This window comes from Herpailurus yagouaroundi, unplaced genomic scaffold, assembly GCF_014898765.1.
Source record: "Herpailurus yagouaroundi ecotype Mexico unplaced genomic scaffold, PumYag 188, whole genome shotgun sequence".
Classification (NCBI taxonomy): domain Eukaryota; kingdom Metazoa; phylum Chordata; class Mammalia; order Carnivora; family Felidae; genus Herpailurus; species Herpailurus yagouaroundi.
The window spans coordinates 26,487,022-26,514,106 of record NW_024412419.1 but is presented as its reverse complement, the minus strand read 5'-3'; the positions used below and the strand labels follow the sequence as shown (position 1 = coordinate 26,514,106).

Genomic DNA, 27,085 nt, shown 5'->3' with positions numbered 1-27,085 from the left:
AAGTATCAATGTCTTAACTTGCTGAGATGTACATTTTACGTAAATAAATCGATGTGCGTGTTTTCCCCCATCTCCTCAGTGAATTTCATAAAGGAGAATAGTCAAGTGCTCATTCAAAGGATGGGAATGACTGTTATAAAGCAAATTGTGGACGAGCTATTTGTGTGGAATGTTCTGAATTACGAAGAAGTAAGTGTCATTTGCTGTGAGAAGGTTGAGCAGGATGCTGCAAGAGGGATCATTCACATGATTCTGAAGAAGGGTTCGGAATCCTGTAACCTCTTTCTCAAATCCCTTGAAAAATGGAACTATCCCCTGTTTCAGGACTTGAATGGACAAAGTAAGTATCAGTTTTCTTGTATCTGTTCTACAAACAGAATAAACCATGAAGAAGATTCATAATCCCCACGAGAGAGCCTCTGCCCTCCTCCCTCCTTACATCACTGGGGAGTGGGTTTTGGTTCTGCGAAGGAAAAAGTCAGACACTCTCAGAAAAAACTCCCATTATATCCCTTGTTGGTGAAGCCAAATAAGTAATGCCAGGGTCAGGGATTAATGATTTAGTAAAGACTCATTTCAAAATCAAACTGGATAATGAAGGCACTTAAATTAATGCAGTCCTGGTTCTTGACATTCCTTAGGCCAATGCGGAATCGTTTTTAATAATATTATCATTAAATAATAACTTGTATTTTGTTTTATGATAGATTTTAATCAAGGTTAAGGCTTGATCTGGGGAAAGTTACCCCTAACCACCCCTCACGGCCCACACCACCCCACACCACCCCACTATTCTCACACACTTTAGAACTTAACCCAAACACAGACTCCTATTTCCAATTGACTGCTGCAAAGACCATGTGGTGGAAAGAAGGAAACAGAAGACAAAAGGGGAAGAGTAAATATTTGGAATCCTTTGTGCCAGCTCAGAACTGGAGAAGGAAAGTAAAGTCACCAATGGAGCATTCCCAACATAAATCCCTCTTCATCCTCCTGAAAACTTAAGTTCTGGGGAAACACAGAATTGGGTCCTCTAACCTTACCTCTTCTCTAACAGGTCTTTCTAAGCAGATGTCAGAAGAAGTCTTAGATGATTTGGCTCAGAGTCTAAAGTATTTATACAATACTCCATCTTTCCTGAACTTCTATCCTCTGGGTGAAGACTTTGACATTATTTTTAATTTGAAAAGCACCTTCACAGAACCTGTTCTATGGAAGAAGGACCATCACCATCACCGATTGGAGCAGCTGACCCTGGATGGGCTGCTAGACACTCTTCAGAGTCCCTGCATCATTGAGGGGGAATCAGGCAAAGGGAAGTCCACTCTGCTGCAGCAAATCGCCATGCTCTGGGCTTCCGGAACGTGTGGGGCTCTCACCAAGTTCAAATTAGTCTTCTTTGTCCGTCTGAGCAGGGCCCAGGGTGGGCTCCTTGAAACTCTGTGTGATCAACTCCTGGATATACCTGACACCATCAGGAAGCAGACTTTCATGGCCATGCTGCTGAAGCTACGGCAGAGAGTTCTGTTTCTCCTTGATGGCTACAATGAATTCAAGGCCCAGAACTGCCCAGAGATTGAAGCCCTCATAAAGGAGAACCACCGCTTCAAGAATACGGTCATTGTCACCACCACCACTGAGTGCCTGAGACACATCAGGCAGTTTGGTGCCCTGATTGCCGAGGTAGGGGACATGACAGAGGACAGTGCCCAGACTCTCATCCGAGAAGTGCTGATGAAGGAGCATGCTGAAGGCTTGTTGCTCCAAATTAGGAAATCCAGATGCTTGAGGAACCTGATGAAGACCCCTCTCTTCGTGGTCATCACTTGTGTAATCCAGATGGGGGAAAGTGAGTTCCACTCCTACACACAAACAACACTGTTCCGCACCTTCTATGACCTGCTGATACAGAAGAACAAGTACAAACTTAAGGGGCTGGCTGCAGGTGACTTCGCTCAGAGCCTGAACCACTGTGGAGACCTAGCTCTGGAGGGTGTGTTCTCCCACAGGTTTGATTTCCAACCGGAGGACATGTCCAGTGTGAACGAGGATGTCCTACTGACAACTGGACTCCTCTGTAAATACACAGCTCAACAGTTCAAGCCAAAGTATAAATTCTTTCATAACTCCTTCCAGGAGTACATAGCAGGACGCAGACTCAGCAGTTTGCTGAAGTCTCAAGAGCCAGAGGAAGTGACCAAGGGGAAAGGTTATTTGCAGAAAATGGTTTTCATTTCAGACATTACATCCAAGTATAGCAACCTGCTCCTGTACACATGTGGATCATCTCCTGAAGCCACCAGGACTGTTCTGGAACACCTTGCAGCAGTGTATCAACATGGCAGCCTCCTTGGGCTCTCCATCACCCAGAAGCCTCTCTGGAGGCAGGAGTCTATACAAAATGTGAAAAACACCACCGTGCAAGAAACTCTGAAAGCCATAAACATCAGTTCCTTTACAGAGTGTGGCATTAATCTATTCCATGAGAGTATATCCAAATCAGACCTGAGTAAAGAATTTGAAGCTTTCTTTTGTGGCAAAAGCTTATATATCAACTCAGAGAACATCCCCGATTACTTATTTGACTTCTTTGAACACTTGCCTAATTGTGCAAGTGCTCTGGACTTCATTAAACTGGACTTCTACGGAGAAGCTATGGCTTTGAGGGACACGACCACAGAAGACACAAGCAGGACTCAGGAAGGGTCCTCAGAAACCTACATTCCCAGCAGGGCTGTGTCTTTGTTCTTCAACTGGAAGCAGGAATTCAAGACTCTGGAGGTCACACTCCGGGACTTCAGCAAGTTGAATAAACAAGATATCAAATATCTGGGAAAGATATTCAGTTCTGCTAAAAACCTCAGATTGTGCATTAAGAGATGTGCTGGTGTGGCCGGAAGCTTTAGTTTGGTCCTCCGCACCTGTAAGAACATTTATTCTCTCATCCTGGAAGCCAGTCCACTCACCATAGAAGATGAGCAGCATATCACATCCGTGACAAACCTAAAAACCTTGAGTATTCAGGACCTACAGACTCCACGGCTGCCAGGTATTACAAACATCAGCAGTTTAAGCTATAATCAAGCCTGTTTGGGTGCCATGGAAATATTAGATATCATACAGTTTTGCTTTAAATTTTCTAATAGTTTCTTTTTTATTTTTAAAAAATTTTAATGTTTATTTTTGAGAGAGAGAAAGAGAGAGACAGAGCATGAACAAGGGAGGGGCACAGAGAGAGAGAAAGAGAGAGACAGAATCCAAAGCAGGCTCCAGGCTCTGAGTTGTCAGCGCAGAGCCCAACCTGGGGCTCGAACTCATGAAGCACGAGATCGTGACCTGAGCCAAAGTCAGATGTTTAGCCGACTGAGCCACCCACGGGTCCCTGAATTTTCTACCTGAATTCCAACCCGATGTCAGGACTTGGAAGAGAGGTAGGAGGACTGAGCAAGAGAGGTCCATAAGGGGGTAGACTGTCATACGGGGAGGCCCTAGGGAGAATTCCCAGAGCTGAAGCTATACGGTCTGACTGAATGGCAATATAGTTTATATGGTAGTGTGTGTGTGTGCGCGCGCGCGTGCATGCGTCCATGTGAGGTAGGTTAAGCTCATCTTCACTGACCTGTCCCCCTTCTCCAACTCCATCCATTACCCACTGCTTCCCTGCCAAATGGCACCCCTCCCCACTTCAATTCTGGGAGGAAATCCAGCCTGTAAACTCATCACTTGCAGGAGCTGGTAGCTAATTGTGTTGCTGGATTCTCATCCAGGAGACTGCAGAGCATAACCACCCCCCCCCACCCCCAACACCAACTATATTTCATTTTGAAAAAAGATTGTGGGGACAGATTTTGTCTAACATGAAGAAATTTCAGATCTCAGACACATACATGTTGAGCCAATCTTTCTGAATAAAGGCAAATTTTCCCCAAATGCAAAATACTATTAAAGGTGAATGTCTGCCTTACCTGTACAGACCAGATTTACCTGTGTAGACCAGCCTGTTGACTCGAACAGGGGCTACTTTGTGGTGTGAACCTACAGGCTGGCAGGAGCCTTGCTCTACTTGACTGTAATCCAAGATTACTTTTCATTTGCAATAGATTTCTCATCAAGCTCTGCCTCATCTGTCACCCTGTAAAGGAAATTTCATATCACTTTAAAAATCTAGAATCTGGGGGCGCCTGGGTGGCTCAGTCGGTTAAGCGTCCGACTTCAGCTCAGGTCACGATCTTGCGGTCTGTGAGTTTGAGCCCCGTGTCGGGCTCTGGGCTGATGGCTCAGAGCCTGGAACCTGCTTCCGGTTCTGTGTCTCCCTCTCTCTCTGCCCCTCCCCGTTCATGCTCTGTCTCTCTCTGTCTCAAAAATAAATATATGTTAAAAAAATTTTTTTTAAAAATCTAGAATCTGGGGCGCCTGGGTAGCTCAGTTGGTTAAGTGACTCTTGATTTCCACTACTGGTTCATGGAATTGAGCCCTTGGTGGGGCTCTGAGCTAACAGTATGAAGTCTGCTTGGGATTCTCTCTCTCCTTCTCTCTCTGCCCCTCCCCCGCCTTGATAAGTAAATATTTTGAAAAATCTAGAATCTCTTGCACAGATAATCTTTGCAACCTTCTACTTAATGCAGGAATCCCTTCCATAAGGTTCGGCATAGTCACCAAGACTTCATTTAGATTACCTTCTGTGTCAGGAAGTTCACTATCTCCTCTTGATGGTTATTCCTTTCTGCTGATCTTGCAAACTGTCACCTCTATGCTGAATTTAGCCTACATATTATGTAGAGTTTTCTTTTGAATGTTTGCCAATATTTTGTTCTTAATTTTTAAAATTTATTTTTTAAGTAATATATTCACATGATTCAAATTATAAAACAATCTACAGTGAAACCTCCTTCCCTTTCACATCCCCCAGCCATGACCCTTCTGCCGGAGTTGTCAGCATTTTGACATTGGGAGATTGCAGTGTGAAAACACAGGTTACTCATTTCTCTTGACAATTGTAGGTCCAGCAACTGTGGGCCTGCATCTTCGCTTGGTAACAATTGGTAGAGCTTCATGAACTTCTCCTGTGCCCTTTGGACAAGATACATAATATCCACGTGGGCACAGTGCCCACCTGTTCTACTTCTTGGAATGACATTATCTCCCTGGACCTTGTTGACATTTGAGTTTGTAATCAGTGCTCACTCTTTCTTATAGCTAAAAATTCAGTTCCCTGACATTTCTACCCAAGGTTGATTTCTATTTTTACCCTCCACATCTCTTCAGAATATTCCTAGTTAATCTGTTTCTTTGCTGAATAGTATTACATTATATGGACATGCCACAGTTTATCTCATCACCTCTGAAAGACACGTAGGTTATTTCCAGTTTGGGCGATTATAAACAGAGATACTATAAATGTTTGTATGCAGGTTTTTGTGTGAAACACAAGTTTTCAAATCACTCAGGTAAATACCTAGGAGTGGGATTGCTAAGCCATATGACAAGTCTTTAACTTTTTTTTTAAGTTTATTTATTTTCAGAGAGAAAGAGGGCAAGCACAAGTTGGGGAGGGGCAGAGAGAGTAGGGAGAGAGAATCCCAAGCAGGCTGTGTCAGCACAGATGTGGATGTGGATCCACATGATGTGGATCTTGATGTGGATCTGATGTGGATCTTGAACTCACAACCAAGAAATCTTGACCTGAGCAGAAATCAAGAGTCAGATTCTTAACCCACTGAGCCACCCAGACACTCCCAACTTTTTTTTTAATGTTAATTTATTTTTGAGAGAACACAAGCAGGGGAGAGGCGGGTGGGGACAGAAGATCTGAAGCGGGCTCTGTGCTGACAGCAGCGAGCCTGATGTGAGGCTCAAACTCATGGTCACTACCTGAGCTGGAGTCAGATGCTCAGCTGACTGAACCACCCACGTGCCCCTCATGCTTGTTTAACTTTTTAAGAAACTTCCACGCTATTTTCCAGTTTGTACCATTTGACATTTCCAATAGCAATATATGAGGGGGTTAGCTGCTCTGCATTCTCACTAGCACTTACCATCCTGTCTGTGTGTGTGTGTGTTTTATTTTTGTCATTCTACAATTGCCTTAAAATAAGAAAAAAAAATTGACAACACCAAGTGGAGACGAGGATGTAGAGCAACTGGAACTCTGGGTGTAGTGTTCTTTCATCATACTTATCTGATAAAATAGAAAACTCTTTATAGGTTTGTTTGCCAACTATATACCTCTTTGGCCAAGTATCTTAAGTTTTCATCCATCTGTTGATTAGGTAATTTATCTTCTTAATGTTGAGTTTTGAGTGTTCTTTATATGCTCAAATGTGTATGAAGAATACCAGTCCTTTGTCAGATAAGTGATTTGAAAACATCTTCTCCCAATCTGTAGCTAGTCTTTTCATTTTTTAAAAAATTTTTAATATTTATTTATTTTTGAGAGAGACAGAGACAGAGCATGAGTCAGGGAGGGGCAGAGAGAGAGAGGGAGACACTGGATCTGAAGCAGGCTCCAGGCTCTTGAGCTGTCAGCACAGAGACAGATGCAGGGCTCGAACCCATGGACCATGGGATCATGACCTGAGCTGAAGCCGGACGCTTAACCGACTGAGCCACCCAGGTGCCCCTAGTCTTTTCATTCTCTTAATAGCATCTTTCATAGAACAAAAATTTTAGATTTAGTTGCGGTCATTTTTTCTTGTACAAATCAAGCTTTTGGTGTCATGTCTAAAAACTTTTTGCCTAACCCCAGGTCATGAAGATTTTCTCCTATCTTTTTTTCTTAAAGTTTACGTTGAAATTTATGATCCATTTGAGTTAATGTTTATATAAAATATGATGCTTAGATCAAGGTTCATTTTTCTTGCATACGGATATCCAGTTGTTCTATTCATTGAAATGACTATTCTTTCATGTTTGAATTGCCTTTGTACTTTTGTCCGAAACCATTTGGCTGTGATTATGTTGGCTGTGTTTCTGGACTCTATTCGCCTATTGATCCATCAATTGCCAGTATCCTTGTCTATTCCTTGATAATTTCATCTTGTCTTAGTAACTAGCTTTATAGGAAGTCATAAAATTGAATAGTGTTGTTTCTACAACTTTATTCTTTTTCAGAATTGTTTTTTATATTCTGGTTCGTTTGGCTTTCACAATGTTTATATAATCAAAAACTTCCTGGATATTGGTTGGAATTATATTAAATCTATAAGCCATTTTAGGGAGAATTGATAACTTTATTTTGTTGAATCTTTCAATCCATGAGCATGGTTTCTCTTTCCATTTATTTAGATTTTCTTTTATTTCCTTTATCATAATTTATAGTTTTCATCATGTTCATCCTGCATATGTTTTATCAGATTTACACTTAACTTTTTGATTCTTTTGGAGTTACTGTTAATGGAATTTTAAAAAATTGGTTGCCAAATATTTATTGCTACTATATAGAAATGCAATAGATTTTTGTGTATCAATCTTATAATCTGCACATTTGCTACACTCACTTCATGTCACTTCCAAAAAGAACAGGTTTATTTCTTCCTTTCCAATTTGTTTTTATTTTATTCTCTTGCCTTATTGCACTGATTATGACTTGCAGTGCAATGTTGAATAAGAGGGGTGAGAGTGAACATCCTCCCTTGTTCCTGATGTTAGCAACAAAGCATTCAGACTTTCACCAGTAAGTATAATATCAACTGTAGTTTTTTTGTAGATGACTTTTATCAGGTTGAAGAAATTTCCTTCTATTCCTAGGTTGCTGAGAATTATTATGGATGTATGTCAGATAAAGTCAAATTTTTTTTCTGCATCAACATACTTGATCATGTAGTTTTTCTTCTTTAGATTAATACATTGAATTACATACATTGATATCCAAATATCGAAACAGCTCTGCATTCTCTGTATAAAGCCCACTTGGTGGTTGTATAATATTCTTTTTATATATGGTTGAGTTCTTTAGTAATATTTTATTGAGGATTTTGCTTCTATGTTCATGAATGATACTCGTCTTAAGTTTTCTTTTGCTTTATTCTCTTGGTCTGGGATATATATTATTTAATGATAGCATCATGAAAACCTTACAAGTCTTATTATTAAATTTCCAAGTATTTGGAAATTTCCTTGTTATCTTTCTGTTATTATTTTCTAGTCTAACTCCATTATATTCGGAGAACATGCTTTTAGCTAAGGAAGATGCCCATCTCTGACCAAAAAAACAAAAGCAAAACACTCTTGTGTCAATTTCACGAGCATTTCTTGCCCATGGAGTAGCTAAAATTTTTTGATTGGTAACAAAAATCTAGTAAATGACAAATGAACATAGTCAATTCTTTTTTCTTTTTCCAGGTGGTCTGACTGACAGCTTGGGTAATTTGAAGAATCTTATGAAGCTCATACTGTACAACATTAAGATGAATGAGGAAGATGCTATAAAATTAGGTCAGATTTTTATTTTCTTTGTTATTTTTATTAATGTAAGTTTGATAATAAGAACAGTTAACTTAAGACTCCTAGACACTGGTTGTGTCTGTATAAGGCAAGGATGCCTTAATCTACTTGTGTTACATTGATTTTCTTTTTTTTTTTTTAAGTTATTTATTTAAATTCCAGTTAGTTAACATACAGTGTAATATTAGTTTCAGGTGTACAATATAGTAATTCAACACTTCCATACAATATCCAGGGTTCATTACAACAAGTGCACTTTTTTTGTTTGTTTGTTTTGTTTTGTTTTGTTTATTTATATACATTGATTTTCTAGACGTTTTTCTCCATGGCCATTCCAATCCTTCAGCACCATTTTATGTAAATTGCACACACCTAGACTGTAACGCTTTGGGGGACAGAAGCCATGATATGTTTTTATCTTCCTGGCTGATTGACTATGTTTATATTTGAAGCATAGAAACAGTATAAAAAAGTTTATACTGTGGTTTCATAATTAAATAAAGCTTTGTAAATGGAATGGAACACAAGAAGGAATGTAGACCAAGAAAACCTAAACAGTATGAGCAGAATGTGTGGTTTGTCACAGGGAGCCAGCCTCTCCAGGACAGGGAGAATTCCCATTGAAGCTTTCTGCCCCTTCCCCCATGGCTCTTTTTTTCCCCACTGTTTGAGCCCTCAGTTAAATGTTCCTCAGCCTTATTCTTTTTTATTCTGCTTCCTGCCTAAAGACAACCTTATCCTATAATTGAAAAATGGCTGCCCTTTTTTTCATTACATGGCCTATATAAGAATAATCAGATTAATTCAGTGTTCAATAAACATCTGTTGCATGCCTATAAATTACTCAGAGTATTAGAGCTGGAAGGAGCCTCAGAGCATCTAGTTCAACTCTCTCATTTTACTGCCACTGAAACCTAGAACAGTTTATTGACTTGCGCAAGGTCTCACTAATTGGTACAAAGGGTTCAAAAATACCTATCTCAGATGATCTGGTCCCCAGGAACCAGTCTGGGGTAGGGGGCGCCTGGGTGGCTCAGTTAGTTAAACATCTGACTCTTGATCTCAGCTCAGGTCTTGATTTCAGGGTTCCGAGTTCAAGCCCCACATTGGGTTCTGTTCTGGGTATGAAGCCTACTTTAAAAACAAAAAAAGGAACCAGTCTGAGCTTAAATAGACAAATCTAAATTTATTGTTTATTAAAGGGTTACTATGCATAGGTTAGACACTACACTAGGTACTTTTACATACTTCCTCTCATTGGATCCTCACAATAGTCCCAGGACATAGGTATAATTATCCCTAAATCCACAGCCAAAATGTTGAATAACCTGTCCAAGGTTACACAATTAAAGTATGGGATCCAGGAATCAAACTGACTGCAAAGCTCATGTTCACAACCCCTAAACTATATAGTTGACTATAAACAGTTACATTAGAAGCACACCAAGGAACTGAAGTCCCATGCTACCCCTCTGAATTCAGACTCCACCCCTCCTAAAATTTGGGGGGAGATTAAGAGAAAGTGCTCATTCAAAATATTTCATCCTCATCCTACCAAAAATATGGTAAAAGGCACACATTGATATGCATTAAAATACTGCCCATTTACTATAGTTTTTCTCATGTTACTGAGAGAATGACCTCCACATAGGTGACCTTGGTATGGTCCAGGAGATTGGAGAGTAATGGTTGAAAGAAGAACAACTCTCTTCAGCTTTTATAACTCAAGGTCTCTAGAGATAGAGTGTGGCAAGATCTGTGTGCAATTGTTCTTTGCTTTCTTTTCAGTCCATCAGTCTATGTTTAAATCAAATTAACTTGGTGTCCTAATGTATTTCCTTTCCTACTTTTTGCAGCTGAAGGTCTGACAAACCTGAAGAAGTTGTGTTTACTTCATATGACCCACTTGTCTGATATTGGGAAGGGAATGGATTACATAGTAAAGTCTCTGTCAGCTGAACCCTGTGACCTTGAAGAAATCCAATTAGTCTCCTGCTGCCTGTCTGCCAATGCTATGAAAACCCTAGGTAACTGTTGCCTGCATTAAGTGAATGAGAACAGTGTAAGAGAACATGTGATACTTTCATACTAATGCATGTTAAGTCTCTCAAAAGGAAATTTAATTTTTAGAGAAACTGGAAAAGATAATAAAGACTTCCAGGTAATATCTAGCCTGTTTTTAATGATCTTCTCCATGACTGGAATGAAAATGGAGAATTAGGAGAACATTTCAGAATAATGGAAGATATTATAATTTTAAGATATGGTGAACAAAAAGAAAAGAAGAAATAGGTGCTTGAAACTTGGCACATGCTCTGTTATATAATAACTGCCTAATAAATATTTAGATGATGGATAAATAAATGATTGAGAAGCAGAGAGAGAAGGATTTTCTTAAATGTTCTCAGGCCATCCAATTCTTACCCACTGCCCTTTTAAAATGCAGCTAACGTACATTAATATAAGAGTTGAGTCTTGGGGTGCCTGGGTGGCTCCGTCAGTTAGCGTCCGACTCTTGATTTTGGCTCAGGTCATGATCTCATGGTTTGTGAGATCAAGCCCCATGTTGAGCTCCACACTGACAGTACAGAGCCTGCTTGAGATTCTCTTTCTGCCTCTCCTCCACTTGTGCTCTATCTCAAAACAAATAAACTAAAAAAAATTTTTTTAACTTAAAAAAATAAACTTAAAAAAACTTCTTGGAATCTGTAAAATGAAATCATTTGTATGCTACTATAAACCAAAAGCTAGAGAAACCCATGATTAGAAGAGGCTAGATAAACACTAGGAAAACAAGGATAAGTAGATCCTTACTTCTCTACCTGATCCTGGAAACAGACAGACTTAGAACTATAAATAGCAGCTGTACTCTTTTTGAGAGAAGTTCCATGGGTTTTTTATGTTAAAGCACCAAACCCCAGAAGTTATTTTACTCTACAATTGAGTAAAAGTGATAATAGCTGGGGCAACTGGCTGGCTCAGTCAGTACAGCATGTGATTCTTCATCTTGGGGTCATGAGTTCAAGCCCCAGGTTGGGTGTAGAGCTTACGTAAAAAAATAATTTTAAAAACAGCTAATAATAATAATAATAATAATAATAATAATAATAATAGCTAATAGTTTAATAAGAGTATATATCATGAAAAACCTCTTTTAATTAGAGATATTTCTTATTAATCTTGATAGGAGAAACTTCAATTAGATTAAACAACCATGATAAATACCTAATGTAAAGAAAAGAACTAAGCAGTTTTTAGCTAGAGTGATGGTATTCTACGATTAATGTTTGCGTGTAAAATAATTTTCCATATTTTTTACCTCAACATAATTATATCTTTTGCAGATAGCATGGAATTGAGTCTTGCTTTTTGGGAAAAAAAAAAAAAAGTCCAGTCTTATTTCTGCCTTTTAATTAGTGCTTAGTCCATTTACATTTAATGTAATTATTGATGTGGATAGATTTTCATCTGCCATTTTGCTATTTGTTTTCTATTTTTCTCACCTCTCTTTTTTTTTTTTTTTACTTCCTAAGTTTTTATTATTAACATCACAACTATGACATTACCAAAATCATTTAAATTAAGATAAACAAAGAACTGCTCATTTCATCTGTTTTTGTTGTTGTTCCTTTGTTTCTCCTGCATAAGGACATTTTAGAATTGGAAACAATCTTGCATTTTATCTAGTTCAACTTCCTTGTTCTTTGTTTTTAAGTTTTTGTGTGTTTTTTTTTAAGTTTATTTTTGAGAGGGAGAGAAAGAGTGTGTACAGGGAAGGGGCAGAGAAAGAGGGAGAGGGAGAATCCTGAGGAGGCTCCACCCCACCAGCACAGAGCCTGATGCAGGGCTCAAACTCAGGAACTGTGAGTCAGACACTCAACTGACTGAGCCACCCAGGCGCCCCTCAACTTCCTCATTCTAAAGATGAAGCTTCAGTGGAAGCTTGGAGAAATGGAGTGACCTTCCTATAGTTATGTAACAAGTATATTTTATGCTGCATTAGGCTTTACATGAAGTTTATTAGTCAGAGCTTAGGACTGGAAATATCTATCTGTCCATTTAGTCATAGCCATGAAAGTTCAGGGTTAAATCTAGCCAGATACCTTTAGGAATAATTAAATAATTTAACTAATCAGGTCAAATAATGATGTGTATGCTATCAACAAAGAAGACAAGGACTTAGGATTCTCTTAAGGATATTTTTTAAATGCATATATAGTTCTGTAAAAGCCTTTTAATTTTGGATTGAAATTTTTTCCCAGCTCAGAATCTTCACAATTTGGCCAAACTGAGCATTCTTGATTTATCTGAAAATCACCTGGAAAAGGATGGAAATGAAGCTCTACATGAACTGAGTAAGAATAACAATTTAGCCAAAATCACATAGTTGAGTATATGTACTAGATAGTCAGAAACACGTATCTGGGCCCTGATGTTTTTTGGTCCATGTGTGCCTTACTAGTCATCCCTCAAGGGACACAGACCAATGACTTTGAGCTACCAGTTTTCACACGCTCATCACACCTGAGGCTCCCAACTGCTTGCTTCATTCTAGGGGGCCAGTGTCTGAGACTAATTGATACTCAAAACGAATTTGTTTAAGGAGTTAATGATAAGATTTTTCTTTTCTTTTCTTTTCTTTTCTTTTCTTTTCTTTTCTTTTCTTTTCTTAATGTTTATTTATTTTGGAGAAAGAGACAGAGTGGAAGCAGGGGAGGAGCAGAAAGAGAGGGAGTCACAGAATCTGAAGCAGGCTCCAGGCTCTGAGCTGTCAGCACAGAGCCTGATGTGGGGCTCAAACTCACAAACCTGAGTTTGAAAGATCCTGACCTGAGCCAAAGTCAAACACCTAACTGACTGAGTCACCCAGGCACCCCAATGACAAGATTTTTAAAGTGTGATAGTGATATTGTGATTACATTTTTTTTCAAGAACTATATGGGGCACCTGAGTGGCTCAGTCAGTTAAGCATCCACTTCAGCTCAGGTCATGATCTCAAGGTTCGTGAGTCTGAGCCCTGCATTGGGCTCTGCAGAGCCTGGAGCCTGCTTCAGATTCTGTCTCCCTTTCTCTCTGCCCCTCCCCTGCTCACACTCTGTCTCTCAACAATAAACATTAAAAAAATCAAAAATAAATTAATTAAATTAAATTAAAAAAAGAACTGTATTTACTGTCTGAGATTTGCTTTAAAATAATTCAGGAGAAAAAGAATTAGGTGAGGATGAAGGAAGCTTGTCCATAAACTGATGTTTGTTGAAGGTTGGTTTATTAGTACATATAGTTTCATTATACTATTCTGCATAATATTTGTATACTCTTGAGTACTTTCCACAAAAATATTAACCAAAATTCAAGTAGATTCTCATTGCGTCATCACACAATGAGTAGGCTGCAGAGATAAAGACTATTCCTTCTCCCACATCCCTTCATTCTTCATCAAGAAGAATCCATTGAGATGGATTCAATTCCTGCATTGCTCTCTGGTTCTTGAAGTTGACAGGCTGTACATCCTGGAACAGCTGACTGTGCTCATGTTGCCCTGGTGGAGTGATGTACGAGTTAGTCTGACCAGACTTTTGGAGCAACTGGAGGGGGCCCTGCGGCTCATCAAGCTTGGGCTGAAAAACTGGAGACTCACAGATGCAGAGATTAGAATTCTAGGTAGGTACATGCATACAGAGCCAAGAGAAAAGAAGTGAGCTCTAACAAAGCTCTTAAGTTGGTTTTAAAAATTAATTAATTGTATTTATTTATTTACCTTCTCTTTTTGTTAAGATTGTATTTTTTAATGTTTATGTATTTATTTTGAGAGAGAGAGAGAGAGTGTGTGTGCGTAAGTCGGGGCAGGGGCAGAGAGAGAGGGAAGAGAGAGAGAATCCTAGGCTCCATGCTGTGAGTGCAGAGCCAGACGCAAGGCTTGATCCCATGAACCATGAGCTCAGAATCTGAGCTGAAATCAAGTGTCAGATGTGTAACCGACTGAGCCACCCAGGTGCTCCAAGATTTTATTTTTAAGTAATGTCTACACCCAGTGTGGGGCTTGAACTCACAACCCTTAGATCAAGAGTCACATTCTCTACCAACAGAGCCATCCGGGGGCCCCACCTCCTCTTTTTGTACAAGTATATTTAAAGAGCATTCAAGGAGTATTAATCAATCAAGAGATTAAGGAGTAAAATGATTTAAACATTTTTAAACATTTATTATGAGAGAGAGAGAGAGAGACAGAGAGAGGCAGAGAGTGAGGGAGACAGCGAGAATCCAAGCAGGCTCTGTGCTGTCAGAGAACCATGAGATCATGACCTGAGCTGACATCAAGAGTCAGGTGCTTAACCGAATGAGCCACCCAGGAGCCCCAAGGAGTAAAATGGTTTAAAACACTGGCCTGCCTTCAGGTTTTTAAGCATTAAAAAGTATTAAAGGAAAAACATTCCCATTACCTGAGAAGGTATATTATGTTTAGGAATTGCTTTTCCTACCCTTAACTGTCTGAAATTCAGCAATGCTCCTCCAGTTTGGGGAAATATTTTTAAGTTACCTGTTGGGTATTTAAAACATATAAAGGTAGAGGCACATGCATGGCTCAGTGGTTGGGCGTCTCACTCTGGATTTCTGCTCAGGTCGCCATCTATCAGTTCGTCAGATCAAACCCGTGCTTGAGATTCTCTCTCTGCCTCTCGCTCTGACCCTCTCCCATGCACCCATGTGCTCGTGCTGTCTCTCTTTCAAAGTAAATAAGCTTAAAAAAATATAAAGGTAAGTGCAACTTTATCTAAATGGGATCACTGAATATCTTTAAGCAATTGTGATATAATCCAGGAACAAATAGAGATACAGAAATGACTGAAGCACTTGATGAAAGGTCTTCATTCTACCTGTGTGTTATTAATTTCTATGTAACAGATTATCTCCCAAAACAGTGTCTTAAAATAACTATAAATGGTATCTCACAATTTCTGTGGGTGAGGAAAGTGGTAACCGCGTGGTTCTGGCTTAGGCTCTGTCACGAGGTTGCAGTCCAGATGTTGGATGGGGCTGCCGGAGGATCTGCTTTCTGGGTGGCTCCCCAGTGGGTTGGCAGGTTGCCCAGAGGCCTCACTTTCTCATCCCTGGACCTCTCCATAGGCTGCATGAATGTTTTCACAGTGTGGCGGCTCACTTCCCTCAGAGCAAGAGATGTAAGAGAAAACCATTTAGAAGCTGCAATGTCTTTTATGAGCTGGCCTTGGAAGTTCATTTCTGCTGTATGCTGTTGGTTACTTGGGTCAGCTCTATCCACTGTGGGATGGGACAACACAGGGGAGAATATACTAGGATGTGAGGATCACTGGCCCCATCTTAACTGCTGACTACAATACCATCTAAGGCAACATTGGTGAAAGCAACCTTGACTTTATTTCTGTCCCAGATTGTCTAGAATATATCTGTAGTGTACAAAATTATGAAACTTATGCTTTTAGCCATTTTAAGTGTGCAGTTCTGTGGTATTAAGGACATTCACATTTTTGAGCCACCACCATCACATCCATCTCTAGAACTTTTTCATCTTCCTTGACTAAACCTCTGTACCCATTACAAAACTAACTCCCCACCTACTCCTGTATTTAAAACCTTTTCTCCTAGAGATGCATATGTCTCTAAGTACTTAGGCTGCTCCAGGGTTTTAGCTTTCCCTAATGGTGCTTCAAATGCTGGATTTTTTTCTTCCCTTAATTCTTAACTCTAACTTTACTCACTCCCTTAACCCATCAAATCATGTAATTCTGGGTGTCATTCTTACAGATCCCTTCTCTATTCTGGGTGATTTTGGAGGCAGGTGGCTTCTGTGACAGGCTAATTAGTTAGCTAATAAATTATCCCTGTCAGGTGACTTCATACCTTAAACAAGTTGGAAAGGATATGTGTTTTTTTTTCCAAATTGTTATTGAAATTCAAATGAGCTCATACATAGTGTAGCATTTGGGTCAGGAGTAGAATTTAGGGATTTGTCGCTTACATATAACACCCAGTGCCCATCACAAGTGTCCTTAATGCTCATCACCCACTTAGCTCATCCCTCCACCCATTTCCCCTCCAGCAGCCCTCAGTTTGTTCTCTGTATGAAGAGTTTCTTATGGTTTGTCTCCCTCTCTATTTTTCCTTCCTTTCCTCTATGTTCATATTTTGTTTCTTAAATTCCACATGAGTAGAATCATATAGTATTTGCCTTTCTCTGACTAACTTATTTTGCTTAGCATAATATACTTTAGTGCCATACACATCATGGCAAATGGCAAGATTTCATTCTTTCTGAATGCCAAGTAATATTCCGCGATAGGTATAGATATAGATAGAGAGATAGATAGAGAGATAGATATTTGGCTATTGTTGACAGCACTGCTATAAACATTGGGTGCATATACCCCTTTGAATCAATATTTTTGTACCCTTTGGATAAATACCTAGTAGTGCAATTGCTGGGTCATAGGGTAGTTCTATTTTTAACTTTTTGAAGAATCTCCTTACTGTTCTCCAGAGTGGCTGCACCAGTTTGCATTCCCACCAATAGTGTAAGAGGGTTCCCCTTTCTCCACAAGGGATGTGTCTTTTTCAGGCCACTGGAAAGTGTGTAGAATTAGAATCATTTGTTTGGGAGGCATTTTTAGGTAGAGGCCTTTTAGCATCTTTCACATATTTAAGTAGTTAGCTGCCTGATTTGCCCACTTCTCAGGCTGGCCAGTGAGACCAGAGAAAGAGACTGTACATTTAATTAAGTAAGAACTGAGCTAGGCAGTAATTTGCCACTTGACTTTAGTTGCCCAGGGCCTTATAGCCTCCACATGTAAATGAGAAAAATAAGAGTAACAAAAGGCAGCTGGCTCTTGGAAATTGAGCTGTAACAATGTACCCTCAAATGCAAGTAAAAAAAAAAGTATAAAATGAACAACTCAATAGCAGTAACTACTTTATTCTCAAAGTGTTTTAAAGAAGAACTTGTGGAATTATCATTACATCCCTAATAACAGATAGCATTATCCCTGTTTTATAAAAAGGCAGAGACATAAGGTAGTCATACTAAAGCAGGGAAAGAAAGGGTTGCAGACAGAAGAGCAAGAGTTGAAGATGTGGGGAGACAGTGTGGCTGCTGGTCCCTACCCTAGTCCCCTCCAGACATTTCTTTCACCTCCCACAAGTAGGAAAAGCAGTCTGCTTGTGCTTGAGCCATAAGCTGGAGTGAAAACCAAGTATTCTCTGCCTTTGGTCTCTCCCAGGTGATGAGGCTGCTATCTAGAGGCTCCATCTTTGTGAAATGGTGAGTGCCTGCTTTTGGGGTCAGATCTGCCCACCCTTTCCACTTGATAGATGGATGGCCTGTAGCAACTAAAAGTCTCTGAGCCTCGGTCAGCTCATCTGTCAAGCGAGAGTCACTGTAATACCAACCATATTAGCAGTTACTGTGCCAGTCAGTTATAAAACTAATGTATATAAAGTAAGAAGTTCAACACTGACCCATTGTCTATGTTCAATAAACGGTACCGTGATCATTTTCCTCGGTGGACTTCAAGATACTAGGCTTATCTTCCTTTTTTAAAAAAAGCTTCCTCAGCCTGAAAAACAAATAACATTTATCAAAATAAACCCTGTTTGCTTCATGTATAAGACCATTCACAATGGAACCTCAACTTATCTTCCTCTTCACCTTCATCTTCTGCCATGCCTCCCTACTTACATGAGGTTCCATCCTCACGGACTTCTGTTGTTCCCCAAAAGTGCCTTTGTACACGCACTTTCTCCAGAACATCCTTTCCCTTCTCTAACAGTCCCTGTAAGACGTAACTGAAATATCTCCTCCTTGGTCACATACTCTTCCTATGCTCTCTCTTCTGCCATATGTAACTTGGATGTCTGCTTTAAGTCTCTTGTCCAGAGTCTTTTAAACTGTTTTTGATTATGACCCACAGTTAAAAAATACATTTTATCTTATGATCTAACATACACATACATACACATTAAAAAAGTTTCACAGAGGGGCGCCTGGGTGGCGCAGCCGGTTAAGCGTCCGACTTTAGCCAGGTCATGATCTCACGGTCTGTGAGTTCGAGCCCCGCGTCAGGCTCTGGGCTGATGGCTCAGAGCCTGGAGCCTGTTTCCAATTCTGTGTCTCCCTCTCTCTATGCCCCTCCCCCATTCATGCTCTGTCTCTCTCTGTCCCAAAAAATAAATAAACATTGAAAAAAAAAATTTAAAAAAAAGTTTCACAGAAAGTGATTATCTTATGCCATGTGTGACACAAGCTGTTATTTTCTATTCTTTCTGTTCTGTTTCACTTAAAATAGATGCTGATTGCAACCCATTAAATTTATTTCACACTCCTCTAAAGGAGGGGACACCCTGAAGCTTACAAAAAACACTGCCCTAATACATATCCTGCCCAGGATGTCAGCCTAGATACAGGGCTTCTGTTTCCATGTCACTTTGGCTGTCTCTACTCCCATGTGTGTCTGGATCTGTGTCACCTAGCCTTCTGCAGAGGTTCCTTTCCCTCTTTTCCAAGAGACTTGGACAGGGAGAACCGTCACTTGTCATTTTCTATAAGAAGGGCCCAGGATAATTACAGATATAGCAAATATACTGAGCGCTTGTGGGTAATTGTGATAGTTCTTAGCAGCAGATTATGTTAAATGTAATATTGGTGCTTCCATACTTTCAGAGATATTTAACCAATTCTGTCAATTCAGGTTCCAAGTGCCACTCAATTGCCTTGCCCGCTCCCATCTCCATCTCTCATAGTCCCCTGTGAAGCTGCCATAGTCCCCAGTATTATCAGTCAATTTAGGCATTAACATTTAATGATGGGTATGTGTGACAGATGCAATAGTGAAATGAAGAAAGTGCAATGAGAAAGAGAGTCTCTAACTGAAGAAAGACGATCTAATGAGATGGAGGGAGAAAATGAGATGTGGATGTGAGGTATGAAATTAGATACAGTAGTTGGAATGTACTTTCCTGCAAAAATTCTAAGCCTGGGTTGTCCCTATATTTCAACTTTTTCTGCACACATACTCAGGATATTGGGGAATATCACACAATTTGGCAGATAGGTATGCTACAATTTCATCAAAAACATTTAGAAGTGAATGGCAAGAAAACACCACCAAAACTTGTGGCATGCAGCAAAAGCAGGGTTTGAATAAAATTCTCATAACCTTAATTCTTTATATGAGAAAAGACCAAAATTAGTAAGTTTCTAATTTAAGAAGCCAGAAAAACATCAGAGTAAACCCAAAATCATAAATATAAGTCAATGAAACAAAATAAAAATACACTAAGCAAGATTAATAAAGCTTGAAGTTGGTTCTTTAATAAGAGTAACTAAATAAAAGTCAAGCAAGACTGGGACACCCGCTGGCTCAGTCAGTAGAGCAGGAGACTCTTTTTTTTTGTTTTCAATGTTTATTTATTTTTGAGAGAGAGAGAGAGACAGAGCGTGAGTGGGGGAGGGGCAGAGAGAGAGGGAGACACAGGATCTGAAGCAGGCTCCAGGCTCTGAGCTGTCAGCACAGAGCCCGACGTGGGGCTCAAACCCACGAACCGTGAGATCATAACCTGAGCCGAAGTCAGACACTTAACCAACTGAGCCACCCAGGTGCCCCAGAGCAGGAGACTCTTGACCTTGGGGTTGTGAGGTCAAGCCCCATATAGAGCTTACTTAAAAAAAAAAAAAGTCAAGCAAGACTGATAAAGAGAAGATTGAGTGACATAAATAATTTCATTAGTTAAAATAGAGACAGGCACATGTAGCAGTAGCTTTATTCATTATCACCAAAAACTGGAAGCAACTGAGATGTCCTTCAATGGTGAATAGATAAACAAACTGTGGTCCAGCCATACAATAGTGTATTATTCAGTGGTAAGAACATATGAGCAAGAAGCCATGAAAAGCCACAGAAGAAACTTAAATACATAGGGCTAAGTAAGAGAAACGAGTTTGAAGAGGCTACATAACATATGAAACCAACTGCATGACATTTTGGACAAGCACAGCAAAAAGTTCAGTGACTGTGGGTGTTCACCCAAAGAAAATGAAAAGACTGATTTGTAAAGATATATACACCTCTGTGTTTATTGTAGCATTATTTATAATAGCCAAGATATGGAAGACACCTAAAAGTCCACTGAAAGGTGAATAGGTAAAGATGTGGTATGTATAGACAGTGGAATATTACCCAGACATAAAAAAGAATGAAATCTTATCATTCACAACAATATGGATGGACCTAGAGGGTATTATGCTAACTGAAATAAGTCAGAGAAAGGCAAATACCCTATGATCTAAAATCTAACAAATAAAACAAATAAACAAACAACAATAGAAACAGTCATAGATACAGAGAACTGGTGGTTACCAGAGGGAGAAGGGTGGCAGGATGGGTGAAATAGGTGAAGGGGACTTAGAAGTACAAACTTCCAGTTATACAATGCAAATTCTGAATTCAGAATGTTAATAATTTATTTAAAAGAAATATGGAGAAGAAAAGCTTCAAAATTAGAGCATGCTGCCTGTCAAGAATTTGCATTGTATAACTCAAAGTCGTGGGGATGAAAAGTATAACCTAGGGAGCACAGGGAATATAGTCAATAATAACTGACCAATGGGAACCACTTTTATCATGATGAGCATTGCATAATGTATGTAATTGTCAAATCACTGTGTTGCACACCTGAAACTAACATAATATTATATGTCAGCTATACTTCAAGTTTAAAAGAAAGTTCAGGGGTTTCTAGGAGCTCAGATGAAAGGGAAGAAGAACCAGAAAATCACTTAGGGGGCCCCTGGCTGGCTTAGTCAGAAGAACATGTGACTCTTGATCTCAGGGCCATGAGTTCGAGCCCCACGCTGGGTATAGAGATTACTAAAAAACAAAACAAAACAAAACAAAACAAAAATCAACTTAAAAACAATCACTTAGTAAGTCTGAGAAATCTGATGATGGAATGAGGAATCCAAAACACTCTAACTGTATTACAAAGTGTGAATCAACCTCACTGGGGGATAAAGGACAAAGATGCTGCCATAAATAACTTAGGAAATGAGTGGTCTGTAAAACTAAAGGCAAAATAAACTGCACATAAGCACTGTACTCTAACTTATAAAGTTATATTCAGTTGAAGTATAGATTATTTTGATACTGCTATATACATTTACACTGGAATAATTAAGTAAATGGATGGCAGATGGTGGGACCCAGGGTTTTCATTGCTGTGGTAGGAATCTACAGCAAGAGAAGAAGGCTAGTATAATCCATGTGGGTATGGATTAGAATTGGAGACATCAGTATGGACTCATTTCATGTTTACATTAATATATATGGTTACATCTAGAAAAAATATATATAGCATACTGTGAAATAATAGAAAATAAATATTGGTCTCTGCCCTCAGTTCCTGGTACAATGCCTGAAACCTCTGTAACTTCCTAAGTGATAACACTCTGGGTGGGCTCCTGGATGGCTCCAGGATGGGTCACCAGAAAGACCAAGCCATGATTAGAAGCTTGCAATTTTCATGTCCACCCATCATCCTCCAAAGAATAGAGAGGGGCTAGAAACCGAGTTAACAATTTGTCATGCCTGTAGATAGTGACTTTCTCAGTGATAGTTAGCAAAGGGAGAAGAGTAGCTTTACAGATGATAAACTGAACATAAAGTCCCAACAGTACAGGATTAAGGGAGTTTCCAGGTTGGCAAACAAAGCCACACTGGGAGGGTGATGCACCTCAGACTCCATGGGGACAGAAGTTCTTGTGCTCAGGATCCTCCCAGACCTTGCCCTATGTATCTCTTCATCTGGCTGTTCATCTGTATCTTTTGCATATTCTTTAATAAACTGGTAAATATAAGTGTTTCCTGGAGTTCTAGTGTTTCCTGTAACACTAAATTAACCAAACATGAGGAGGAGCATATGGGAACTTCCAATTTGTAGCTTAAGCAGACAGAAGCTGTGGATAACCTGGGGACCTACTACTTGTGATTGGCATCTGAAGTGGGATGGAAGCAGTCTTGTGGGACTGAGCCCTTAACCTGTGGGACCTGATACTCCTTCCAGGTAGACAGTGCTAGAATTGAGTTAACTTGTAGGACACCCACCTGGTGTTGCACAGAATTTCCTGGTGGGGGGAAAAGCCTCCACACATTTGACGACCAGAAATGTCTGAAGTATTCTGTATGCACAGTAAAGGAGACACACAGGAAGGAAACTGGAGGTAGAATGAATTGAGTTTTTGTTACACATATACATACACATATTCTTTGCTCTGTCAGCTGAGAGGGCCTAGAAGCAATGATACCTCAGAAGCCATAAGCACTCCTTGTACCCAGATCTTGAAATCTAATACCATTCTGTAATAAAAGGAACCAGGGCACTTTGACAAAATGGCTGATTCTAGGACTAGGGCAGGAAATGTATAATCCTAGAGCATCCTGCAGTGTAAGAAAAGTATGGAAGTGCTCAAAACATAGAAACAAAAAACAAACAACAAAAACCACCCACAGTAACAGGAGGAAGTCAAAGTGACACAGAAACCAACTAAAAGTGCTCATAGTAGTTAAAGCTGGAACTGAAACAATAAAATAAAGAATTGGATGATATCCCAAAGCATAAAATATCCATGAGTCCATAGTGACATAAATAAATTACTGAATAAATAAATAAATGGGGGAGGAGATAAATCTCTCATGCAGAACTGCAAGTAATTATGTAGATAACTTTGCCCACAAGAAAGTGGAGTATAACTCCCACTGCTTAAGTGCAGACTGCATATAGGGACTTCCTCAGTGATAGTATACAACGGGGAGAAGAAGAGTAGCTTTACAGAGGATAAACTGACCACCACCTTCCCCAGATGATCAAGGTGAATCTTAGCCGTGACAAATCATGCTGACAGCATGCACCCTGGACATGCTATAATAAAAATGGTACTCTATGATTCTGTGGTCTTCCTCCCCAAATGCATAACCCCAATCTAATCATGAGAAAAACATCAGACAACTCCTACAAAATACCAAAAGTCCTCAAAACTGTCAAGGTAATAAAAAACGAGGGTCTGAGAAATTGTCACAAGACAAGAAGTTCTATGAAGAACCTAAGGAGACATGATGATTAAAGGTAATGAGAAATCCTGGATGGGATCTTGGAACAGAAAAAAAGACACTGGTAAAAACTAAAGAAATCTCAATACACTATCGACATAAGTATCAATACTGGCTTATTGATTATAACAGATATGCTAAGATAATAGAAAATTTAAAAAATAGGAGAAGCTGAGTGTGGAGTGTATGGGAATTCTGTGTACGGCTTGCAATTTTTCTATAAATCTAAAACTGTTCTAAAAAAGTAAAGTTTGTTTAAAAAATCAAAGGCATTGGGGCACCTGGGTGGCTCAGTTGGTTGAGTGTCTGACTTTACCTCAGGTCATGATCTTATAGTTTGTGAGTTTGTGAGACAGGCTGCTGTCAGCCTGTCAGTGCAGAGCTCACTTCAGATCCTCTGTCCTCCTCTTTCTGCCCCTCCCCTGCTTCTGTTATACACATACACACACACACAAAGGCAAAAAAGGAGTCATAATTATAGATAACTCAGAGATTTAAAAGATATGGAAACCCATCAACTATGACACAAACAAATTTGAAAGCTTAGACAAGGAAGACATGTTTTAGAAAAATATAATTTACCAAACTGTTTCAAGAATCAGGAGAAAATCTAAATAATCCACAGATATAATATAAATGGAAGATATAATTAAACTTTTTTCCATAAAGAGAAAAACTAACCTGAGAGGCATTTTTTGGCTAGTTTCACTATTAGAGAATCCTCAAAGTAGTAACTGTTACAGGAAAGATCAACTGGCAGAAGCTAAAATCAGTGGGCAAAACTTCGAGGAGAAAAAGGTTATTAGTATCTCACCTATGATATTTATCAATTAAAAAGGGGAAAATTACAAATTTACAATAGAAAGCCTGGCACACCCCACTTTAAACAAGAGATAGATTGAAAGACATCCCATGGTCCTGGAGTAGAAGACATTATACTGCCAAGATGGCAATACTCCCCAAATTGATATACAGGTTCAGTGTGATCCCTATCAAAATCTCGGCTGGCTTCTTTCCCAGAAAGTGACAAATTAATCTTAAAATTCATATGAATACTCAAGGAACCCAGAATAGCCAAAACAATCTTGAAAAGTAGAACAAAACTCAAATACATACTATTCCCAATTTTAAAACTTACTACAAAGCTACAGTAATTAAGACTGTGTGGTACTGGAATAAGGATAGATATATCCACTGAATAACCACAGGCAAGAGAATGATTTTGGACCCCTACCTCATACCATACAAAAAAATTAACTCAAAATGCATCAAAGATCTAAAGGTAAGAGCTGAAACTATAAAAAATTCTGAAAAAAATCTAGGAGTAAATTGTCATGACTTCAGGTTAGGCAAAGTCTTTAGATAGGACATCCAAACACAAGTAAGAAAAAAATAAATAAAGTGGACTTCATCAAGATCACAAACTATTGTGCTTTAAAGGGCATCATCTAGAAAGTGAAAAAAGAACCCACAGAATGGCAGAAAAACTTTGCAAATCATTATTTTCTATATTATTGTGTAAAATATATAAAGAATTCTTACAACTCATTGATAAAAAGACAACTCAATTTTTAAAATGTTTGTTTGTTTGTTTGTTTGTTTAGAGAGACAGAGCACAAGCAGGGGAGGGGCAAAGAGGGAGAGAGAGAATCCCAAGCAGGCTCTGTGCCATCAGGGCAGAGTCTGATGTGGGGCCTGAATGCACAAACCATGAGATCATGACCTGAGCCAAAATCAAGAGTCAGATGCTTAACTGACTGAGCCACCCAGGCGCCCCAAGTAACTCAATTTTTAAAACAGGCAAAAGATCTGAATAGACGTTTCTCCAAAGAAGATATATAAACCGTCAATGAGCCAGAAAGGATGCTCAAAATCATCAGCCATCATGGAAATGCAAATCAAAGCCATGATGAAATCCTTCTTCCCATCCACTTAGGAAAACATTCTGGCTTTAAATTACTCTGTTAAGTTCCTGTGAGTTGGTAAGATCTGTTCTCCTGCTAGTAGAGAAGGAGAAAAGCTACTCTTTAGGGAAGGAGCCTTATACAGAGACACAACAAGTGGCAACCAGTTTTGGCTGAGTGCATGCTATGCTGGGAAGCACATGAAAAAAGGGGAGGAGCCTGAATGGATATGAATATGAAGTTCAAGACAGCAGGGAGAAAGCTGCTTATAAGGAATAAAGAAGGGCTCCTAGGGGAAGGAGGAAGAGAGGAGAAAGTGAGGCCCTACATATGAGTTAGGCTGGGCATAGGCTTAAGCTGGTATAACAAGAGACCCACCTACACCATGGCTTACAGAACACAGAATTTTATTTCCCTCTTCTGTTAATAGTCCCAAAGCGAGAAGTCTAGGCAGGTGGGTGTTGTTTTGTGCAATCTTTCAGACCCAGAAACCTACTTTTTTTGACTCCTCTACTCCTTAAGAGTTTGACTTTGACTTCATGGCTAGGATGTCCACCTTCTCTTTGTAGGAGTGCCCTATTCTGTAAGGAATGGAAGAAGTTCCTGAAGAGCCTAGGGTGCATTAAAAAAACAAAAGGCAATCCAAAAGATCCAAATCTTGAGATACTGAAAGGGTCTCACTTAATCTTACGATTAGAAACATTCCATACCCAAAGAAACAACAGTTAGTATTTGCTTCTCAAGAAGAGGAAATGATTTAAGATTGAAGTCTGACTCTAGTTTTGAAACCAGTGACAAATATTTAATAGCATCTCTCATACCTCATTTTTTTTTTTTTTTTAATTTGAGAGAAAGAGAGAGAACACAAGTGTGGGAGAGGGGCAGAGGGAGGGAAAGAGAATCTTAAAAGCAGGCTCCATGCTCAGGGTGGAGGCCAATGCAGGGCTTAATCCCATGACCCTGGGATCACGACTTGAGCTGAAGTCAAGAGTCGGATGCTTAACTGACTGAACCACCCAGGTGACCCTCACACTTTAATTTTAAAGCAATTTTCCATTTCCTGGAAGAATCAGGAAAAGTAAAAAAATATGTAATTCATTTATATTGGTTTGCTATATTGCTACTAATTACTATCTATCAGATTCCCTTACACTTTAGGACAAATATAACTTGTAAACATAATGGAACAGATTCATAATCACTGCCCTATCTATAGAGAATTCTAATTTCTTTCTGAAGCAAAGGACTGGTTCAAACAGCCATTTCTCTTAAAAAATTATTTCACTTCTAACATACTTACTTCTATTTTTTCACCCAGGTGCATTCTTTGAAAAGAAACCTCTGAAAAACTTCCAGCAGCTGGATTTGGCAGGAAATTGTGTGAGCAGTGATGGATGGCTTGGCTTCATGAACGTGTTTCAGAATCTTAAGCAATTAGTTTTTTTTGACTTCAGTACTACAAGATTTTTACCTGATGCAGCATTAGTCAGAAAACTTGGCCATGTGTTATCTAAGTTAACTTTTTTGCAAGAAGGTAGGCTTGTTGGGTGGCAGTTTGATGATGATGATATTAGTGTTATTAAAGGTGCTTTTAAACTAGTAACTTAG

At 39.3% G+C, this 27,085-nt stretch overlaps 1 protein-coding gene and 1 long non-coding RNA gene across 2 annotated transcripts; one reads left to right on the top strand and one right to left on the bottom strand.

Annotated features, from left to right (window-relative positions):
- The first annotated feature begins 25 nt into the window (after positions 1-25).
- NLRC4 (NLR family CARD domain containing 4) lies at positions 26-27,085 on the top strand. Its single transcript, XM_040496459.1, has 7 exons — positions 26-340; positions 1,058-3,049; positions 8,341-8,433; positions 10,299-10,469; positions 12,705-12,797; positions 13,936-14,103; positions 26,796-27,085. The coding sequence occupies exons 1-7, from the start codon at positions 52-54 to the stop codon at positions 27,083-27,085; spliced, it is 3,096 nt and encodes a 1,031-aa protein (XP_040352393.1). The 5' UTR covers positions 26-51.
- LOC121044322 (uncharacterized) lies at positions 2,842-16,503 on the bottom strand. Its single transcript, XR_005797248.1, has 3 exons — positions 15,394-16,503; positions 3,966-4,132; positions 2,842-2,921 (listed from the first exon to the last, which is right to left on the bottom strand). It is a non-coding gene; the product is annotated as an uncharacterized LOC121044322 (long non-coding RNA).